The sequence below is a fragment of the Pan paniscus genome, chromosome 5 (genome assembly GCF_029289425.2).
Source record: "Pan paniscus chromosome 5, NHGRI_mPanPan1-v2.0_pri, whole genome shotgun sequence".
Lineage (NCBI taxonomy): Eukaryota > Metazoa > Chordata > Mammalia > Primates > Hominidae > Pan > Pan paniscus.
The window spans coordinates 181303851-181326465 of record NC_073254.2 but is presented as its reverse complement, the minus strand read 5'-3'; the positions used below and the strand labels follow the sequence as shown (position 1 = coordinate 181326465).

At 48.7% G+C, this 22615-nt stretch overlaps 1 protein-coding gene across 2 annotated transcripts in view; it reads left to right on the top strand.

Annotated features, from left to right (window-relative positions):
- The window catches only part of AGPAT4 (1-acylglycerol-3-phosphate O-acyltransferase 4), a 144889-nt gene extending 123609 nt beyond the window's left edge, over window positions 1-21280 (top strand). For both annotated transcript variants that reach the window (XM_008973633.6, XM_003820239.6), the window contains 4 exons: window positions 1961-2063; window positions 4653-4728; window positions 11651-11849; window positions 14627-21280. In XM_008973633.6, coding sequence (XP_008971881.2) covers window positions 1961-2063; window positions 4653-4728; window positions 11651-11849; window positions 14627-14721 — 473 coding nt within the window. In that variant the 3' untranslated portion in view covers window positions 14722-21280. The remainder of the gene's footprint in view (window positions 1-1960; window positions 2064-4652; window positions 4729-11650; window positions 11850-14626) is intronic.
- Window positions 21281-22615: the final 1335 nt, after the last annotated feature.

Sequence of the window (22615 nt, the reverse complement as noted above, 5' to 3'; positions counted from 1 at the left end):
ACATTGGGGCTCAGAGAAGTTAAGGAGCTGGCGCAGTGTGACTCAGCCAGTACATGGCGAGCTGGGATTTGCTCCTGGCTGGCGGGGGCTGGCAGCGGCTGCTCTCACTCCTTCTGATGCGCCTTGCAGTTAGAATCAGGCTGGCTCTCCGTTCAAGACACTTTTTTTGAGGTTTTCCTCTGGAAAATGAGACAGTTGGACAAGTCACTGATATTTAGGTGGCTCTTTGGGGAACCCGTGGGTTCTCCCCACCTTTGCTTAACCAGAGTCAGCCTCTTCCGTTGTCTGCATGGGTCCCTGTATGAACAGGTTGGAGGAAAGGAGGTGTCAAAACCGCTGAACTACGTGAGCTCTGTGGCCCCTTCTTACTGGGAAGCCCTAGGACACTACAGTCATGGTCCACACAGCCTGAACAGCTGTTCCTGTAGATACCCATTTATGCTTTAAAATGCCTGGGAAATATGATAAGCATCCAGGTTCTCTCCCAGCCACCCTGACCAGGCAGCTACTCCTCAGGAGGGCTCAGGAGAACAGTCCCGTCTTCAGCCCCAAGGCGGAGGTGAGTGGTCTCGGGCACTCCGGGCCCCGCTTCCAGGCTCTCCTGCAGGGCAACAGATAGGGGACCTGCAGACCCCGCACGGTGGTCAGGCAGCAGGTAGAAGAAAACAGATGGTGATTTATTGTTTTTGAATCTGGGTTCCACATATTCCCAACCAGACCAAGGGCCTTTCCTCCTTCCTGCCATTCTCCCACTCCTTTTATTAATACTTGCACATATATAAAGCTCCCAGTGAAGTGTCTGGCTCATCATTTATTGAACACAAACCATGTGCTGGGCCCTGCAGTAAGTGCCTGACCTCCATCATCTCAGCAGCTGTGTGACAGAGGCTCCCTTCTCCAGGAGAAGACCTAGCCCCAGCTGCCCAAGAGAAGATCCCACCGGTGGGAAAAGGTGGCAGCCGCTGGGGTTCCCACCCGTTCCTCCTACCGTCTGGGGCTCTTACACTTCAGCAAGTAGCCATTTTCCACTGTGCATTTATCTCTTCTGTTCCTTCACTCGTTCCTTCCTATATTCTTTCATCCTTTGATCCAAGAAGCTTCAACTGACTACAATCCAATTCCTTAAGGAGTTTCTCATCAGTATCTTCTCCTAGGATAATTTGTAGCTATCTTCTTTTTCTAGGGGAAAATAATGCTCATAGAATGGTTATGCTGTTGTAACTGAGACACATCCTTAGTTTCCTTTGGAATAATTTTTCTTATCATCCACACTTGTTCAAATTTCGGTGTTTCTTGACTGAAATGATAGGCTGGGCACATTAGAAAGTTACAAATCATCGTCGTAGTACCTCTAGACCTGACTTTGCAGTATTGCTTTAAAAGTGATCTGGGCTGGGTACAGTGGCTCCCACCTGTAATCCCAGCACTTTGGGAGGCTGAGGCGGGCAGAGCACTTGAGGTCAGGAGTTCAAGACCAGTCTGACCAACATGGTGAATCCCTGTCTCTACTAAAAATACAAAAATTAGCTGGGCGTGGTGGTGGGTGTCTGTAACCCCAGCTACTTGGGAGGCTGAGGCAGGAGAATTGTTTGAACCCGGGAGGCAGAGGTTGTAGTGAGCCGAGATTGCACCACTGCACTCCTGGGTGACAGAGTGAGACTCCATCTCCAAAAAAGAAAAGAAAAGAAAAGAAAAGAAAAGAAAAGAAAAGAAAAAAGTGACCTGGCTTCAGCAATGACCCTGTTTTCTATTACTAAGTTCTAGTGGGATTTTATGATTACAAAAGATAATACACATTCAGTGTAGAACATGTAGACCATATAGAAAAAAAGAAATCTGACCACACAATTTCTAGATAAGCAGTTAGCCATTTGATTATTGTCTTCCAATGTGTGTATCTACAGAACAAAATTGGGTTCACACGCTATATACTGCTTTGTATTTGTTTTATTTTTTATAGTTTCAGCTGTATATGACTGTACACTCAATTTCAGAAATAATGAAAATCCAACACTGCTGGGAGTCCTAAATGGAAAGAAATACCATGCAGATTTGTATGTTAGGTAAGTCGAACTGTTTCGTTTCCAGAAAAGAAGACAGTGCCCATTTCAAAGTAAACACATCACAAATGACCTAGAGACTTTCTTCCAGGGATCCCTGGGTCACACTGACTTCTTTGCAGTCTGTTTTGCATTGAATTTGACACATCCTACTATTGGAATGATCTGCTGAAGTCTCCTTCCATCCCAGCTCCTTCTGGATCCTCTGTAACCAGCTCTTTCGTATCAAAGAGCTTAGGTTGAACAAATGGAAGGCTGTATTTTATAATTATTTTGGTGTTGGTGTGAAGAGAATATGTTATTGACCCTTTTCATGGGCGATGGGTCTGCTGTATGGAATACACACAGATGTGTATTTATATAAGGCGGTCTAGACACAAATGCAGAACTCTTGCAGTGTCTCACTTACGTGTTATGTTCCAGGCTATTAATGATTTTATTGAAGACACTTCCAGAACATATTAGTCAAACTAGTTCTCTCTGCCTGCTTATAGAATGGGCTGAACACCTCCAGAATGTCACCAAAATCAGTGGGAAACAGAATTGGAAGGTGCTGCAGATAGTAAACACAATGGCAGTTCATGCATTAAAACCCAGTGTGACGGGTCAGGGACCATATTGGTTTGTTGTGCTGTGGATCATCTTCTCTGAATGCTAATCAAGAGAATCTGAAATGCCCGCTAATGGAGAACTAATCCAGGGGCGTATAACCTTCTGATTCAAGACCTTACAGAAGCCACATTACAACACAGCACCCTGAAAGTCCAGGGGCCCTACATTCCCACCAGGCCACACCAAACGTTCAGGCTTTCCTGGGAGATATTTTGGTGGACTGGCGGCCAAAGTTAAGTAGCTTCTGATCTAAAAACGACTCTGGCTTTCCCATGAAAATAGGACAGCATCGTCATCATCATTGACTTCTTGTCTGATGGTGCAGGCAAGAGTCTGCCCTGTGACTCAGTTCTGTGGCATATGAAGGCAGGAGAATCACCCACCTGCCCGAAGGAGACCTTTAGACCTCCTAGGAGTAAAGTGAGGTTTTATTCCCCATGTTCTCTGACAGCTGGCAGGAGCTCCACTCGATGGCCAGCTGGGCTCAGTTATTTGGGAAAACCCCAAGATGTGTACAAGATTATTTCACCTCTCAGGTAGCTGCAACTCTCCAAAGCATGTGTGACAATCAGCCCAAAAATGATACTGGCACGTTCACTCACTGAAGCCAGATCACCCTCTTGACCCCAGAGGAAGGTTAGCATTGATGCTATTCAACACACATCTTTTTGTTGTAGCTGCCCATTGAAAATGATTGGGCATTTTTCTGAACATACATCAGTACAAAGCACTGAAACATCAAGGGCGATAATGTCAAGTTGCTGAAAAGGGCAAAACTCACTACATTCCTACTATCCAAATAAAGAAATATTAGGCAGACTTGAGAGATCTCATTTCCAAAGCAGAGTAGATCAAAGAGCAAAGAAGTAGAGGATCCAGAGAAGTGCAGTGTGCGTAGGAACAGAAAAGGTGAAAGAATATTTCCGGAGGGGCTTATGGGGTAAGTTCTAATTATGTGAAAACCTTACCTCTGTACAATACTGCCTTGAAAAGGAAGTGGCTCATTGTAATCTGTTACAAGATGGAATCCCATCCTTTATTCTCTTAACAGACTCTAGTGTGATAGATAAACTCTCAAATCTTCTTACTAAGATATTCTTAGGCCATAGAAGGGAGTGAAGTGACCTGAGAAATCAAGCCAGATGCAGACTTTGACATGGACAAAATTGAGTATAAATGAACGTCCCTTGAAATCACAAGAGCCATCAACCTGAGAACAAATAGGAACGGCAAAGGTGGCAGAGTGACTTCTCCCCGTGTTCAGTATGGGCTCTTTGCAAATGATCGAGTGGCAAGCCCTTGCCAGCACCAGTCCCCAGAGCCACCCAAGTCTCTGAGCTCTCGCTGGTGCACAGTGACTCAAGACCCCTGTCTGAGCCATGGAGCCTGGGGAAGATGCCCTGGCTACTTCCATCTGGGAGAACTTTAATTCCCCACCATCCACATCACTGACTTGTCAAAACCTTTGCAGAAAGTCTGCCTCAAGGCTAACCAAGAGGCCAGAGGAATCATTTGATGGGAGATAATCTGCCATTACCAGTAAGTTGGTTACTTGGCTAAGAAGAAATTACTAGGATATTGTCTCTGATGCATTGATTCTGTGTATATTGGATTGTCTCATGTGGAAACTGAGGCAGTGTTGTCCTCTTTGGAAGAGGCAAATATCAGGTTTTGGGGGCCTTTTTGTGAGGTGGGAGGGAAGACGGAATGAGGGAAGTGTCCCCTGTTCTGACAGCATCTGTCTGTGCCATTGAATTGGCCCCTGGGTTGTTCCTTCGTGGGTCATAATCGCATTTTTGCCTGTTTCTCCAGTGTGGATGTGGAACGCCCCTTCTTTCTATCACTTGCATTACTCTCTTCATTTCCACATTATTTAGGCGACCCAGATAAAAACAAAAAACGGCAGCACCGTTACTGGAAACTGTATGTTGGGGGAGGGGGCATCACCTCCTCTCTGCTAGCTGCTCTCTGCCTTTGCAGGAGGATCCCACTGGAAGACATCCCTGAAGACGATGACGAGTGCTCGGCCTGGCTGCACAAGCTCTACCAGGAGAAGGTCAGTGCACTGGGTGCCAGGGGTCCCTTCACGTTGCAGCTGTGGGTGTGTTGTGTGGTAGCAGGCCTTTCTCCGGTGGGCGAGATCTCACAGAGCCAGTTATTAGTGAGTCTGGAGCTGACCCTCTCTTGGCAATGAAGAACATGACAAAATATTTTTTAAGGAGGGTTCACACACACACAATGAAGCTATTCTCTAGGTGTAGTGGACCAAGGGAGAAGTAATGGCCCCAATCGCCCCTGCTCGTATTTTCCTGCCTCTGGTCCTAAGGCAGGTTGTGCTTGTGGGGTGGATGTTCTCCGCAGCAATGGACATGGTCTTGATTGCTTCTGGATCAACAGTTTGGTTGTCAATCTGATCTCAAAGCATCTCCGGAATAAGCAGGATAAAGCCCTACAAGGGTCCACCTTGGTCTTGGCTGGGTTCGAACCTGCTGTGGTGCCCCCTGTCCTGTTCCTGTCTGTGGTCCAGTTCTCCAGGGTCCCCCTACTTGTTCTGTCCTTTCTCTGAGCAAGGCCTTTGCTTTCATTGGTTTCTCTCCTCCAAAGGCACATGCAAGGAGGGGAGTCTCATAACTACTGGATCTTATGAAGGAGTGAAGCTTAGCTTCCACTTGGTGAGAAAAGCATTTTTATGGCCAGGTCTCATTAACCAGTAAAAAATTATTTCTGATTCACCATATGTTTTAAACCCAAACAAGTCATTCCCTAGAATCAGATATATTCTATAGGATTCTGATGACCTTTTCCTCAAATTCCATAAATGCGGGCTGGCTCTCATGCGTTCTGTTTTTCTCTGTTTCTCAAAGGAGAGAATTACCCAGAGCTGTGCAGGATGTCCTCTGCAGCTGAATAAGAACTTTAACCCTACCTACACTTGGGAATGTGTTAGGATTTTAGTCCACAAGACTCTTAACAGACTCTAGTATGATGGATAAGCTAAATTTGCCTCCTTTAGGCAAGTTTCAGTCCAAAAGACTTGCCATCACCTTTAGTAGAGAAGCTCTTGTAAGTTTGCTCAGTTTTTGGAATCAAGATCCTGATACCTTTTTTCCCTGATGATGCCTTTATACCATCACCGCACAGAGCTGGCATGTGGGCCTCTTTCCTATGTAGGTTATGGGCATAGCTCTCCGGTCTCCCCTTACAAATACACAAATTACAAATTGTATGTATGGACTCATTTACCTTGTCATTAGAGCATGAGTTGTGCAGATTCCCAGGCCCGAACCCCAGTGATTCTGTCTCTGCAGGTTAGAGGTGGAACCTAGAAATGTGTACTTCCAGCAAACTGCTTCTGAGGCAGATGGCTTTGATGGAGATGGTGAGGCCTGAAGCTTTTTAACAAGATTCTAAGTTATCGAGGTTCTGCACTGATGCACATATGTGCCCCGACAGAGAAACAGAAAACCATATGAATTCCCCCCTTCTGTTTTCATGCATGAGGCAGTATTTTTCTTGCTCTGTTTTCTGGTCTAAGCATTGAGGCAGCATATAAAATGTTACTTTTTTTATTTTTTATTTTTGAGACGGAGTCTCACTCTGTCTCCCAGGCTGGAGTGCAGTGGCCCGATCTCAGCTCACTGCAAGCTCTGCCTCCTGGGTTCACACCATTCTCCTGCCTCAGCCTCCCAAATATCTGGGACTACAGGCGCCCGCCATCACGCCCGGCTAATTTTTTTGTATGTTTAGTAGAGACGGGGTTTCACCGTGTTTGCCAGGATGGTCTCGATCTCACGAGGTCTTGTGATCTGCCCTCCTTGGCCTCCCAAAGTGCTGGGATTACAGGCGTGAGCCACCGTGCCCGGCCGAAAATGTTACTTTTAGCCGAAAGCAGAGTATGCTAAGAAAAGGTTTAGAAAATGAGCCTCTTTTGTAAAGAGCCACACAAACAAATCTACAATAAACGTGGGCCCTCAAGCCCATCAAGGCAAAGGAGATTTTTCTCAACGGGCCCTTCCTCTCCTGTATTCAGGCAGAGTGTGGTCATCGTGTAAACCAAGCTGAGAGGCACATCTCCTTCTTGTTAAAAGTCTCTTAGGGTGTTTTCCTCTAAACTGTGTTCATATTTAAATGATAGTGTTCAACTTGGTAGGGTTCTCAAAGTGATCATCTACTCCAAAGCTCTTACACTGCTGATGAGGAAATTCAGGTCCGAAAGACGAAGTGATTTACCCAGTTTTCCAGCTCACTGATCAAAGCCAGGTGCTGGAGTCCAGGCCCTTTCTCTCTCCGTGCAGGGCTGGGGCGACACCGAGTTCTCTAAGCAGTATGTGTCTGTGAGCAGGCCTGGGAGGCTGGCCCTTTGCCCTTCCGAGAAGATCGCTGAGCAGCGAGTGGAAGTGGTGCATGGTTTCTCCAAGCAGAGTGGTGAATAGACGTCAAGGGACAATTCCTTTCTGTATCAGCCTGTTTTGCTAGGAGCCTAGATCTAAAGCTTTACGTGCCCCAAATCTGGGTGCCCGACCCAGTTTGTCAAAGTGGGATTTCATTTTAATGATCACCCTTGCAGTCAGAAGTGTGGTGTATGTCAAAAGACAGTTCTGTTGATTTTGACCTTGGGATTTTAGGGCAGTAGTTCTCTGACTTTTCAATTTCATGGACAAGTAAAGTTTCTGCAGAATGGGAGGGGATGGCAGGCAGCCAACAGAGGTGTGCCAACATTCTGGTCTTTCCAAGCATGGACATAAATAAAGAGAAACTCACCATCTACCACTGACACAGTTATACTCTCTAATATGGGAAAGGCATCATCTCTGAAAACAGGGCCATCCTTTGAGTGGACCTAGTTTAGCTTTATGAAAAATGCACAGTATTTCTTGCTCGTCAGCATTTGGGACTCGTGTTGTTGGAAGGCTTTGAGAAACCATTCATGCCCTTGTGTGATCTTCTGTGGACAAAAGCAGTTCCCAGGTGAACTCGCTCTGAGGCTGAACCTACAACCTCAGAACCCCTTTTGCCAGGGAGGTCACGATAGCCATCACGGTTTCTTAATTGTATGGGGTGAACAGATTCTAACTTTTCATTTCTAACTTAAAGTACTTCTTCAGGTTGTAATTTGACATTTGCAGAAGGGACTATAAATTGGCCATTAATAGTGCAAATTAAGAAATAGGTGAGACTGGGCACAGTGGCTCATGCCAGTAATCCCTTTGGGAGTAAGCACTGTGGGAGGCTGAGGCTGGAGGATCACTTGAGGCCAGGGGTTTGAGACCAGTCTGGGCAACATAATGGGAACCCGTCTCTACAAAAAAATTTTACAAACTAGCTGCAGCTAGCGGTACACACCTGTAGTCCCAGCTACTGGGGAAGCTGAAGTGGGAGGATTGCGTGAGCCTAGAAGTTCCAGGTTACTGTGAGCTATGATTGCCCCACTGCACTCCAGCCTGGGCAGCAGAGCAAGACCCTGTCTCTAGAGAGAAATCAGTGAAAGCTACATTCAGAGCCGTCTTGTGGAGGCCAAGGTCGGGAGCAGCTCTGGGTGGGGTGCAGAGTTCAGGGTGCAGGCATGGTGGCCCGTGGGAAACACTGTGCTCTCCTGCTCTGGCCGTCAAGGACAAGAACCATTTTGGGGACTGGCAATTGTTTTTTCACTTAAACCATAAAGGCGTTGCTCCTTAGAAGGGCAGCAGGGAGCCTCAAGGCTTGGCCCCCACGGTAAGTCCTTTGCAAGTCCTGGCCGTGCACTCGGGTGATGTCTGCGGGCTGAGGCCAAGGCTTGCGAGCGCTTCTCACAGAGCCTCCCCCCGCCCAGACTTGCTGCCTAAGAGGAGCCACTTCTTCCTTTCTGTTCCTCAACTTTCTCTTCTATTCTTTGTTCTTTCCTGTTCTTCCTCCCGTTCTTTTCTCCCTTCTTTCCTCTCCTGGGCCCTAAGACACAATTTCTTTGCTGAGCTGAGTGCCTGGGAAAGCTGAGCGGATGTGCCGTGTGGACGTCTCCTCCGCACGCTTCCTGCCTAGTGCCTCTGTTGTAGGCTGCAGCGGGTGCTCGTCCGGGGACCTGCCACCTCTCAGTAGGATCTCGTTCTCCTCTTGGCTTGTAGGTTGATGCTTCTTTCTGGAAACAAACCAACTCTCCTTCATTCAATAACTACATTTCCCAGTTCCAACTTCATACTATGCCACACGGTAACACACAAAAACAAAAAACACGAGTCCTTTCCCTGCGGGGCAAATTTTATTACAAAATGGGTCCACAACCAAGATGGGCCACGGATATTCTGCTGCCAGAGCCTGGAGTCTGGCCAGAGCTGGCGGTGCTGTTCTCTCCCCGACAGTCAGTGGGAGGTCCTGTGGCAATGTCGTGGGCCATAAGTGAGGGGAGGGGGTGAGATTTAGTGTTTTAAACCACAGACAAAGAAAACTTTAAAGTGAATGGGGCTGGGCGCAATGGCTCACGCCTGTAATCCCAACACTTTGGGAGGCTGAGGCAGGAGGATCACCTGAGGTCAGGAGTTCAATACCAGCCTGGCCAACATGGTAAAACCCTATCTCTACAAAAATTAGCTGGGCATGATGGCAGGTGCCTGTAATCCCAGGTACTCAGGAGGCTGAGGTGGGAAAATTGCTTGAACCCGGGAGGCGGAGGTTGCAGTGAGAGGAGATCGTGCCATTGCACTCCAGCCTGTGCGACAGAGTGAGACTCTGTCTCAAAAAATAAAATAAAGTGAATGGGAAGTTCTGAGTTGGGCAGCTCCTAGAAAAGGGAGTGCTTTTTTCTTCTTGCTAGAGGTGCAAATGAAACAATCTTGGCCTAGCAAATGTCTTTCTGGAAACAAGACAGAAAAGGCACCATGGTGAGTTCCCCTTTGTGATATTACTGTAAAAAAGCACTATAAAGACTGTTAAGGAAAATAAATTCAAAAGCCACATTTGCCCATTTTTTAAAATGGGTGAGTTCTATGGCATGTAAATGACATCTTAAGAAAGCTGTTTTTTTTAAAAAAAAAAAAACAAGGCACAAAAATATCACCCCCCTTGTCTAGTTATCAGGTGCCCCGTGGCCCCAACCTGGGATAAGAAAATCACCCCGTTCTGGTGGGCAGGCGAATGCTGCTGCTTCCCTGGCAGAGTTGGGTGCCACCTCTCTGGGCATTGCCTGTGCTGCTGACCGTCATGGTGCTCACCTCCTTGTCTCCTCCACCATCTGATCGCTCTCACTGCTTGAGGGTAGGAGTGCTTGGCACACACGTCGATTGTTCTTCAATTGCTTGATGATGTGACTTCCCCTGAGAGCCCCCATGGCTTCTCTTGGCTGATGTCCAACAGCAGAGTCACGCGACAAGTGACACTTCGGACCAGGCTTGTTAATGGGCTGCAGGGGGCCGAGGACAGAGCAGAGGCACCTGAACTGCCCAGGGAAGGGGTCGGGGGTTCTCCTTCCAAAATGGCCTAGTGTGTGGACTATTATTAAAAGTGACTCTGAGAGGCCAAGAAAGCCTATGATTCAGTACACCCTGAATGAAAAAGAAGAAAAGTATGAGATACTTTAGACTTTTCTATCTCAAGTTGTTAAAGGAAAATATTCAGCATTTAAGTAGTATAAGTTTCAATTATAAGGAAGCTCATTTTCCCGAAAACTCGACTCCTTAGAGAACTGGGACATTACTAGGCTAGTTCATGGGACACAAACTGGGCCTCACCGTGACCCACACCCATTTTTGTGTGGCGTGCATGCTATCGGCCACGTGCAGCTTTTACAATAGCTGAGGCAGCTGCCCACCATACAACCTGGGCAATTCCCTGTGGCTGCCTGGCTCAGCTCTGCTCCCTGGAGGCAGCTTCTGCCCTGGCCCCTCCTCACAGCCAGGACCTGCCCTTAGACGGGCCAGCGGGCATCCTGGTGCCACAGCTCCTTGTTCCCTCCAGGTCCTGGCTCAGCTCAGCTCCCAGCCGCTTGAGCACTCCTGCTGACCTGGGTTCCTGGGTCCCTCCCTTGTGTTCAGCAGCTCCTTGCGGCTGAGCCCCAGTCCCTGAGCGGGAGCTCCGTGACATGAGACACCCAGGGAAGAGCCACCGCGTTCTTTCACAGTGCATTTATGTGGGGCCTTGAGTCCCCTGTTCTCACCCAGGGACTGCAAGGAGCGCCATGAGGCTCTGGAGTAACTGCTCTGCAAGCTGCTCGGTGACACACACACCCTGTGGGTGGATGTGGATGAGTACATGGTTCCCACTAAGGATCTGCTTAGTGGAAGGACATGAGCCTGTTTACCTTTCACACGGTCTAACAATCACTTAGAAGAGCCACCCTGGACCCCAGTCCCGAGTGTGCTGTCACCTCTGAGAGCCACACCCAGCAGCCCTCAAGCCCTTTGTCATTCATGATGCCTTGAATCACGGCCCTCAGAGCCCTCCAGTGGCAAACAGGGTGGTAGGTGCGGGTGGGCTGCCCCGCAGGAGCCGAGGTGAGCTGGCTGTGGAGGCCGGGAAGGCGGGGCATGTGCCGGGCCGGGCCGGGCTGTGCGGCGAGCTCCTGACTGCGGGCCAGGTCTCCACCGAGTGTCCCCTGTGGGCAGCTTCGGCGCAGCATCCACTCCATTCTCCCGCCGACCTATCGTGGAAGGCACTGCTGCCCCATTAGACAGACTGGGGCCTGGGCTCAGGGATGCAGGTGCCTGCCCACAGAGGGTGGATCCTAGCCCAGGCTGGCCTGGCGCCAGGGTTCATGCTCCACGCCCTGCACTCAGTGACAGCTGCAGCGGCCCCACCACTCCCAGTGTCCCTGTGGGAGGGGCGGCCAGATGCAGCTTTGAGAAGACAGCAGCTGCCTACAAAGTGCTTTCTGGAAGGAGCTGCAGACCCCAGTTTTGCCGAGCCCCGGTGGCACCTGTGTATCTCTGCAATTCCCTTGGAAGCAGGGCCTCGGGAGGGACCTGCCACCGAGCCCCGTGTGGCGTCTGAGGGTCCTCTTTCCTGTCCCCCAGGATGCCTTTCAGGAGGAGTACTACAGGACGGGCACCTTCCCAGAGACGCCCATGGTGCCCCCCCGGCGGCCCTGGACCCTCGTGAACTGGCTGTTTTGGGCCTCGCTGGTGCTCTACCCTTTCTTCCAGTTCCTGGTCAGCATGATCAGGAGCGGGTCTTCCCTGACGCTGGCCAGCTTCATCCTTGTCTTCTTCGTGGGTGAGTGGAGGGCAAGGGGCTGGTGGGTGCTGACAGCACCACCCTGGGAGAGGTGGCATCAGGGCTGGGATGAAGGCCGTCTGTGTAGGCAGTTGTGCCGTGGATGAGGAGCAGGCTCAGCTTGCAATCACAGGGAAAAATTAGACTTCAGGATGAGTGCGAGGCCCTTGAATACCAGGCCTGGGATCCACTCCGCAGCCTGGACGGTCCAGCCTCCCACCTGGGGCTGGATTCCACACGTTCGCTGTTGGGTGGTGATGCAGCTGCCACTTCACTCCCCGACAGCTGGGAGTGCTCCCTCCCTGTCCTCCGCAGACAGCTCTGCTCATTGGCATCATTTCCTGCTTCTGAAGAAAGCCCTGTGCTGGAGCCTGGCGGCGACGGATGGGCAGCTCCCTGCCTTCCTCTGGGGGCGCCTGTGGCTTCTCCTTTGCTGCAGGTGGATGACACTGAGTGGAGACACTCGGTGACAGAGCTTTTCATGGATCTACGCTGGCTCCAGGTGACCAGTATTCTCGGGCTACTGCTGCTTCTTGGCGGCAAGCCCCTGTGCACCCTGCTCCTTGCCTCTGGTGGGGCAGCCTGTCGTGCCTGCTTCCTGCCCTATGAACAGCAGGCCCGTGCTTCCTGGAGCCAAGGAAGACTTCGGGGTTTCCCTGTGAAAGGCCCTGTCTCCCCGAGCCTGGCATCCTCTCTGAGGCTTTGGAGAGCCCGGGAGAGATGGCACATTGTCCAAGCACACAGAGATCACGTGCTTCTTCCAAATGGACAGGACTCAGTTATTTTCTGTCAAACAAACACAAAGATGCAGTATGCTCACTATAAAAGGCCCAAGCAATATACAAGCGCAGAAAATGGAAAGTGTGTCAGGAGACCATTCCCATTGAGCCTACTTCCCAGATAATTGTTAATGACAATTTGATGCACGTGGTTGTTCCAGTCTCAAGCATATGTGCATCTATAAACCCGTATCAGTGGAGTTTCTTCAGCTCGCCTTTTCACCTAATGAATCATAACCACCAAAACAGGTCACAGCACAGAAACCTAGCTCATTCATTCTGACTGAGCCAACCAATGCTACAGCATATGGGTGCAGTAGACAAGCTGGCTCCTGTTCCTCAGACCCTACTATACAGTCTTTTGAAAGATTAAGATGTATTTTAGTGTTAAAAATTAAAATATTAAAACAACACCCACACCATGTAAGGGAAAAAAATAAAGAAGAGGTTGGAGAAGAAAGCACCTCATCTCCTTAAGGCAGGTCCAGGGGCACCCCCATCCCCCGCCATGCTGAGGCTGGCCAAGAGTCCGGGGCAGCTGCAGATGCCAGGGCCCCTGGTAGGGCGGGGGCAAGCTCAACCCTTCTGCTTCAATAGCAGGCAACAGCAAGGCACACACAGACACATGCCATCTTGGGGAAGGGCCCCTTCAGGATGAAGGCTGCAGACAGGGCCACCCAGGTGTGTAGCGAGTACCAAAAAAAGAAGCCTGAGCACTGCCCAGGGTGCAGTGTGGACACAGGGCGTCTCCAGGAGCATCTGAGGGGTGCAGTATGGACACAGGGAGTCTCCAGGAGCATCTGAGGGGTGCAGTGTGGACACAGGGAGTCTTCAGGAGCATCTGAGGGGTGCAGTGTGGACACAGGGAGTCTTCAGGAGCATCTGAGGGGTGCAGTGTGGACACGGCGTCTCCAGGAGTATCTGAGGAGCTGACTGCCGTGCCCCATTACTCTGAGCCTGCGCCTGACTGCATTCTTCCCTGAAGGACTTTGTGTTTGTGTCTTACTCCTCTTCCAAGGCCACACGGTCCACGTTTTACTCACTTCTTTCTGCTCTACAATAACTCCACTCTCACTGTTACTGTTACGCTCCATGCAGGAGCCCTCCAGTTTGTAAATGACCCATGGGAGATGCGTGCCTCCTGCTGGCTGGGCTGGATTCGCCCATCCCAGGCTCTTGCATCCATGTCCCAGTTAGTTTATCGACCACGATGCTAATGCTAGGTAATCCTGTGCATCATGATTTGGGGGATTTCATTCACTTATTCGTCTATGCATTCTTAAGCATGTATTATAAACGGACTGTTTTCCAAGCCCCATGCCCAGTGCTGAGCACATCAAATGATTAAGTCTTGGGCCCTGCACCCAAGGACCTCACCACATCTGCCCGCTCCAGAGGGTGTAGTTGAAATTGCAACTTCTGAGCATTAGGCCCTGCTTTCCAGCTTCCTATATTAAACTGGGCTCCCTGCCCATTCTCTGGTGTAGGCAAATCCTGCCGTCAGAGGAGAGGGCGGGGATTTTCTCACTGCTCTAACGCTTGCACCAAAAGCAGTGCTGAAACGTGTTGGGCACTCGATACTCGAGCTCTTGCATCTTCCAGGCTCCTGGTCTGTTCTTTATAAAACTTCGCTGAACATGCCCTGTTAACTTCCTGTCCCCCATTCACAAAAGAATCCTCTTTACCTGGGGGTCAGCAGAGGAAGCCAGGGATTTCTCTGAGTCCCTGCGAACAGCTGGGCATGGCTTGCGAAATCATTCACCTTCAGGGTCCAAGGAGGAAAACCCCCACCAGAGCAGCCTTGCTTTGTCTTAATGTCACATGGATGTCCACACTCAAGGATGATTGTAAAGCCGGGAGGATGATGGCACCTCAAACCCGCCAGCTCTCAGCTGGTGCTTGTGATTTGCGGCCACGGGCCTTCTCACTTGCTCTGTGGGAAAACGGCCCTGTAGTCTGTTCGGGCTACTCCTGACTCTGCTCTCCTTGTCTCTGCAGCCTCCGTGGGAGTTCGATGGATGATTGGTGTGACGGAAATTGACAAGGGCTCTGCCTACGGCAACTCTGACAGCAAGCAGAAACTGAATGACTGACTCAGGGAGGTGTCACCATCCGAAGGAAACCTTGGGGAACTGGTGGCCTCTGCATATCCTCCTTAGTGGGACACGGTGACAAAGGCTGGGTGAGCCCCTGCTGGGCACGGCGGAAGTCACGACCTCTCCAGCCAGGGAGTCTGGGCTCAAGGCCGGATGGGGAGGAAGATGTTTTGTAATCTTTTTTTCCCCATGTGCTTTAGTGGGCTTTGGTTTTCTTTTTGTGCGAGTGTGTGTGAGAATGGCTGTGTGGTGAGTGTGAACTTTGTTCTGTGATCATGGAAAGGGTATTTTAGGCTGCAGGGGAGGGCAGGGCTGGGGACCGAAGGGGACAAGTTCCCCTTTCATCCTTTGGTGCTGAGTTTTCTGTAACCCTTGGTTGCCAGAGATAAAGTGAAAAGTGCTTTAGGTGAGATGACTAAATTATGCCTCCAAGAAAAAAAAAATTAAAGTGCTTTTCTGGGTCATCTGTGGTGTATGTTGACATGGACCGCTGCCCCTCCATCCTGCCCTTGCCCGTGGCTTTGGTGTTTCAGATCCTACTCACGGGAGGCAGCTGCCGCGGAGGTGTGGGCAGCTGAGAGGGGTGGGCAGGCCAGCACAGCTCCTGGCAGGAGACACAGGTCCAGGAGCCCATGAGCATTTGTGAGGGCAGAGATGGCAAGCACGTGCGTGGAGACCAACCAAGCGTGTCCCTGGCACACAGCAAGGGAGAGTTTCGCTCGGTCTCTGCAGTGCAGTCTCCCGGCGTAAGTCTTGAAGATGGACCCAACTCCCTGAAGAAACGGATCTTGAAATTGAACACAAACATCATGAACGTACAGCCTGGACATTCTGCAGTGATTTGTGAGATGAGCCTGCATCGACTGTTCCTCTCAGCAGTGACAGCCAAAGTCACCCCTAATAAAATACAGGTTCACTTTATAAAATGCCTCGCCCCTTCCCAGCATGTAGAGCTTGTCTGCAGCCCTAAAGGAGCCAGGTCCTGCTCTGATGATGAGGGTCAAATCAGAGCCGACATCCCATGTACAAAAAACCCCCAGGCTTCTGCCTTCCTTCCGGGCTCCTGTCTGCTCCCATTTTGCTCCACGGAATAGTTCTGCCCTGTAGCATCTCCAGCGGCCTTTGCAGACTGCTGTCAGCCAACAGGTGCCAAAAATGCAAAAGAAGAAGAAACTAAAAGCAGTGCTATTTTTGCAGAACAATTAAATGCCAGCTATTAAATCATCTTAGGCCAAGATACCAATGGCACTTGGACCGATGGGTATTTGGAGCATGAGTTAGGAAGGATATGTCTTTCTCCAGGTGTGCAGCTGCAAGTTGCTGAGAAAAGCTGCCTGTGTTGCTGTGGTAACATGAGAAGGAATGAGCTGCTCTATACAAAAACTGGCCACACATTATAAGGCCTATTCTACGCAGTCATGTTTTTGGCTATTTGCTCATTTAGTCATTGTTTATCAAGCACAACCAAACTAGATAAGCCAAGGAGTTACAAGACAGCTCTAGAGAAGCTCCCTCTGCTTACAGGACAATAATGCATTGTTTGTTGATACAAATGAATTATTTGAATCCACAGAAGTGAAAAAGGGAACAAATCCTGGCTGACTTGTGGGGAGAGCGTACTGCAGAGCCTAGGGCCTGAGTTAACTCGCTGGCGGCCCTGCAGGCAGGCTTGATGGGCGCGCCCAGCACATCTGCCCACCCTGCACAGGGCATGAAGCACCGTGTGCAGAGATCTGTGGGCAAAAGCCCAGGACGTGACCTTAGGCAAGAGGGGCCCTTGGAGAAGTGGAGGTGTGCATGGTGTGTAGCCTCGCGTGTCTGTGAGCACGCCCTAGTGGACCTGCACCTGGATTATTGGGCCGGGCTCTCGGAGGGGTCCGTGATGCTGAGTCACGCCATTCACCTGAACTCTGCAGCTCATCAGCTGTAGGATTTGGGTGAGACACTTTTCCTTGTTGACTCATTTCCCCATCTGCAAAATGGGGGTGACGATATCTACCTCTTGGGGTGTGTCAAGGGTAAAAGAGCACACTTTAAGAATCCTAAAGCACTAAGCCAAGGATGAAAGACTAGAAAGCTGCCTCTATGTTGCTACTTCTCAAAAATGCTCAGAAATTTTCTTGTCGTACTAAAAATGTGTTATTTTTCTCATTTTCATTCTTCCATTCAACACAGAGGTAATCTATTTTTCTCATTTTCATTCTTCCATTCAACACAGAGGTAATCTAAGTTCTAAAAACATAGATCCGGGGGCCCACAGACATTCAATTTTCTTCTGAATTGGCTCTGGTATCACATAACACACAAGCAAGCAAACAGGCTGCCTGCTAGGGCCTTGGGTTCCAGGCTGGAGGAATGCAGGCAGAAATCTCTTAGGAAATAACTAAGTGAGCGCCAAGTTTTGAATTGCCTTAGAGCCGAAAGAGAATGTGGCGTGCTGGGGAGAGATCTGGACCTCTTTCTCATCAGTCATTTGACCTGTCCACGAAGAACAATTTTGTTATGCAGCCTGGGAACCTGGTTTCCTTACACCCTGCACCCTTAATGACACAGACAACCACGGGTACTCCTGGACGGAAGCTCATCACGCCTCCTCAGATACCTTCACCCATGTTCAGGTCACATGGAGGTCACCATCTCCTCAGCAAACAACTGCTTTGGTTCCCAGGGTGTTATTTTTTCTACGAGTTGAAAACCCACGGAGCCTAAGCCATCTTTTTGTCCCCTAAGGAGAGCCCCATAGACTAAGAGCTACACTTCCTGTCTGTCTTTCCCACCTTTCCATCTCATTCTAGCTTAAAGCTTATCACGCTACTGAGAGCCTGTTCTGTAGTTCAAGGTGGCAGAGAAAAATACGAACCTTGAGTGAAATCTGGAGAGCAGTGCAGGGTCATCCCCAGACATGACGGGCCATATCCTAGGCGACTCCTGCAGCTTATAGAGGCAGGGAGTTTAATGGACTTCTTCCAGGAAAGCCAGCCCACGGGGACTCTTAAAAAGACACCAACCATTTGGAAGATGCAGCTTGAGGTCTGGGGGACTGGACTGATTCTGCCACCATACAGTGAACACGATTAATCGCGAGGAAGAAGTAAGGCACTCTGTGAGTTAGTCTACTACCCTATTGACTTTGACAGAGAGAAAACCAACTTTTTTCATATGATCACACAGTAGTACTGGAATATCTCGACTGCAATATCCTCTAAACAAATGCATGCAAAGCTTTGTAAAAGCAGCTGATGATTAAAAAATTTTTAAAACATTAGGGTTTTTCTAATATATCCATATGTGGGACAGTGATTTAAATGTCATTAATTGTCCAGCCACAACTTGTAATCGTGATGTGAAAGACACAAAAAAGGCCCCACTGGAGTGGAGGAGTGGTCTGGCTGGTCCCCAAGCAAAACAGAATGGGCTTCGCATAGGCTTTAGAACTTATTCATAAATATTGACCAAAGTGTGAAGCAAGGTATCCAGTGAAGATTCTCTAGGGTCTCTACTTCTGCTCAAGAGATTTAATCCAGCTTTCTCTAAAGCAGTGGTCCAGACTTGCCACATACTAGGTTAAAGATAAAGTGAGAAAAACAAATACTTTGGTTTGCACGTCTCGAGGGGCCCTAGGCTGTATGGAGGAATATTTAGAGGAATATTTGTGAGCTGCCATTTGTGTTTAAAAGAACATGAAAGCAAGACAGGCCCTAACCCGCCTGTGTCTGTAGCTGACCAGGAGGCCACTGCTTCCTTCCCCCAGAGCTTCTAGGAAAGCCCCCCAAAATGCGACTCTCCAAGGTCCTGTGGAGTAGTCCCCTCATAATGCCTCCACCACACCTGTGTCTCACGATGCCTTAACTGACGTAGCTCCTAAGTGATGTTCACAGAGAAGGAAATACTTGGGCAAGCCCATGTGTAACATGCTCACAGATGTGCTGGCTTTGCCATGCTTTCGGACTCCACCATGCTTTCTGATTCTTCTGGTCCTAGTCACGCCTTGGCACGGGGCAGAAGCGGCTGAGCTATGCTGACAGGTGCTGCTGAGAGCCAACAGCCATTCAGCCGAGAAGGCGTTTCTAGGTGAGGGCATGAGAGCTGGCATTCCAGGCTGCTGAGTGCGGCATCTGCAGGTGCACCGCATTGCTCCACGGTGTGTTCAGAAGAGACCAGCATCTTGAATCTCAGGCTCTGGGCTCATTCTTTGCCTCTGCCAAGGGACCGTTCAGGGGCTTCAAGCCAGCTGCTGAAAATCCCCCTTTTCTGGATTTTTCCCCATCTATATAAGGATATGGTGGCTGTGTGGACAAGAAATTGGTTTCATCTCAGAAGGGTGCTTCCCTACAAATATCTTCAGAAATTTAATTGAAAACAATTTTTTGAACTTTTTTTTTTTTGGCCAGGATGAATGAAGCTGAAGTCACATCCTGAATGTGCATGCCAGACAAAGGGTAAGCAAGCAATCTTTACAAATGCCAATCCCTCTGCACTCCAAAACCGGAGCCCGTAATGAAGGCCCAGGTTCCGGTCATCACAGAATCCCCCAAGCCAGCACAGTGCCTGATGCCTCCCTAGGCATTAGCACATCCCAGCACTCTAATTCACATCCTCAGCATCCCTGCCTCCTGCATCCAGGGCTTAGGTTGAGTGTTTCCAGAGTGTCAAGTACATTTAAACATAAACCAAATACTCCAGGGTTTTGACCTGTCACAATGGCTTTTGAAAACAACAGACGTACAATTTGAGAGAAGGACTCGATGGACTTCTTAGGCCGAGGACTAAGGACATGTTGCTGTTCCTCTTGGTCCAGGACATTCAATACCATTCACAGCATTCATCACCAACTGACATAGTATCGATCACGACATTCAACTGTTTGAAATTACTGCTATTTTGGTCAAAAACTAAGAAATCAGAAATTGCACCTACATAGTGTCTCCTCATTGGAGTCCCATCTCTCTGAGCACAGGGATGGGCTCCTGAGCTCACAGCCCTGCCCTGCCCCCCAGCAGGGCCTCACCCTCATGGCCCTCAGTGAATAGTGACTACATGAAGGGGGCACTTACTAGAGGCCTGAGTAATGGAATTTCAATTAGCTTCTGCTTCCCTTTTCTAAAAAAGAACCACCTTTCTTAAGAATAATTAGGCCAAAATAAACTTGAGTACCTTGTACAGTCAATATTTTGAAGTTTCGGAGTTACCAGTGAAATAGCAAAGCTGTTCTCCAGGAAAGGACATCCAGGTTCCCACCCAGGCCTTCCTTCCTCAGCTCCTGCAGCCTCATCCTAGTTTAATATGAAGGTTGTGAATGGGTTAAAAAGCAGTTCTTAAGCACCTACTTAGATCTTTTCAGTATCTGGAAATAGCACCCAGGGCTGTGTTAGTAAAGCTTTTCACTGGGTAAGAGTCATACAATTTTTACATTTAATTTGTTTTTTTAAAACAAGGCAGTCTTGTTTTACATATTGGAATGACTAGATATTTTTTGACATTTCTGGCACCTCTGGTTCTGTTGAATTTTAAGGGAGGTGAGTGGTATGTACACAAAGTTAAGATTGCTGCATAATAATTCCTTTGCATTTCCAAAATAAATTACACAAATGCCACTTTTCCTTTTCTATTCCATAGTACTAGTTTTAGCCAGATCTTTGCCAAACATTCTAGGACATTCAGAAAAGTCATCCATGGAATTTTGGAATGCCATTCTCTCTGTATCTTTACAGATGATGAGGAAGGAAAGTTGATGAACTAGTACGGGATGGCTCAGACTTGTAAAGTGTCTAAGTCACAACGCTGCAGAGCCAGCTTCCGGGTAACAATGGCATGGCCTCAGCTGCGCCAAGGCTACAACTGGAGCTTCCTTGCTCGCATCTGAGGCAAACACAGCAAGGCTGGCCCAGGCCGCCCACAGTCAACAGATGTTCACGGGAGATGGATCAGCCCCTCTTTTGCTTGTTCTATCAAGGAAAGAGATCTAACCATGGGCAAGGGTGGAACACACCCGGTTCAGGTCAGGGAATGAGTTGCTCTAAGTGAACAGTGAATTCTTACTTCTCAGCCTGTATCAATTGTACCCAGGGTTCATGATTACTGTGACCCACTAAGGGATGATCTTTGAGGAAACAGACCTGGAGGGAGGTAATTTAAGGAGGGAAAGTGAGTGGGTTTTACAGACTGCTTTGTGGCGACATTCAGGAACAGACCATTCAATGGATGACTTTTCAGTACATAAAAGCAAGCAGTAATGGCCAGGAGAGAGCAAAGATGCCCTAAGAATGACATCAGACTGACCAAATGTGCCTTTTCAAATAAGTTATGAGAACGAATGAATTGGAATTAGAGCAAGGTATTGGACAGAACCATGCTAGTCTTTGAGAGAATGTGTGGATTGGGTGGATGTTTGGATTGAATGAATGGTAACTTTTTAATGTGAAACAGAGAGCTGATATATGGGCTGTCATGTCACCCTAGGGTACTGTCGCTCTGTCATGTGTAGCAATCTTTCCAAATTTTTGTTGGTGGGTTGAACAAAGATAAAACTAATAAAGTATGTGTGGATACCACTAGACAGCACAGCTTACTGGATTGGATGTAATAAAATTGACTCAAACTTTAACTTGGAAAAATGCACGTCTCTACACTGCCTCACCCAGTATCTGCAAGGAAAGTGGAATGGCCCTGCAGTGGACCCCTGCCACCTCCCTTGCCTGGTCTGGGCCATTCTAGCCCTTTGCCCCACTGCCCCACCTCTTCCAGCTTTACCATGATGCCATGCTCTCCCCGCCCCTCTCCCCAGGCTTCATTCTCTTTCTCCCTCCTTATGACTGCATTCCTCAGAGCCTTTGCCTGAACTTCCCTCTCTAGGCCAATTCCCCATCATCTCTTACCAGGATGAGAGAAAACGCTGGGGGTGGGGCCAGGGTGGGGACATGTCTCACATTTAACTACCTATGCAAGATCTGTCTGTCTCCCTGATTATGGACTATATACTCCATGAGGGCAGAGATGTCTGTTTTGTTGCATGAAGATTAGTGTAAATCCACGGCACAGAATGCAGCGCTCTTGCTACTGTCAGAACACCTGCAGCAACCGTCGGTTCTGACACTCTCTAAAAACGTATCAACAAACTGAAGCGAGGCCTGGGAAAGCCAAGACAGTTTTAGAAAACTATTAACTTGGGAAGCAGAGATGAATGACTTACAGTGAGGGGAGACAGCAATATTCAAATACGTACAGGAATAGTCAAGTATAGACAGCATGAACAAGCAATATGATGAGGTTGATTTCAGCCCAAAACAAAAAAATATTTTACAGTAATTAACTCTGAAGTGGAAGCAGAGGCAATGGAGGAAGACTGTGCGTAAAGGATAAAATGCAGTAGAAACAGTATACCCTGGAGTTGTGTGACAAAGCAACCCTGTCAATTTTGAGGAGGACAGATGACATGAAAATGAAGGTGGTTAGAAAACCACTGAAGTTGCACATGTGTCTGCGGTAAGTCACTCTGCAACAGGAATGATTCCAACAGACTAGGAACAAAGCACCTAACGATACATGAAAAGAACTGTGCTCCTACGGCTGACAATAGCTGTCTCAAGAAGAGAAAAAGCAACTTGACAAAATGCCAGAACCCTAGAGCAGGTTACCAGAGGACTCGCCCCAGAGTGGAAAGCCTGTGACCCTTCTGTTAATTCAGGGGAGGCTGGGAATTTGCGAGGCTGTTAGGTTACGGGGATGGATGACGTGACAGACATTTCAAGCAGCGCACGTCATGGGAATTTCTATCACAGTGTTAAATCTGTGACTCGCCATGACCTCAGACACCACACTAACAAGTGACCTGCTTCATCACATGGCCAATAACAAACCGATCCCTTCCGGGAAAATACACTGATCTTTTAAC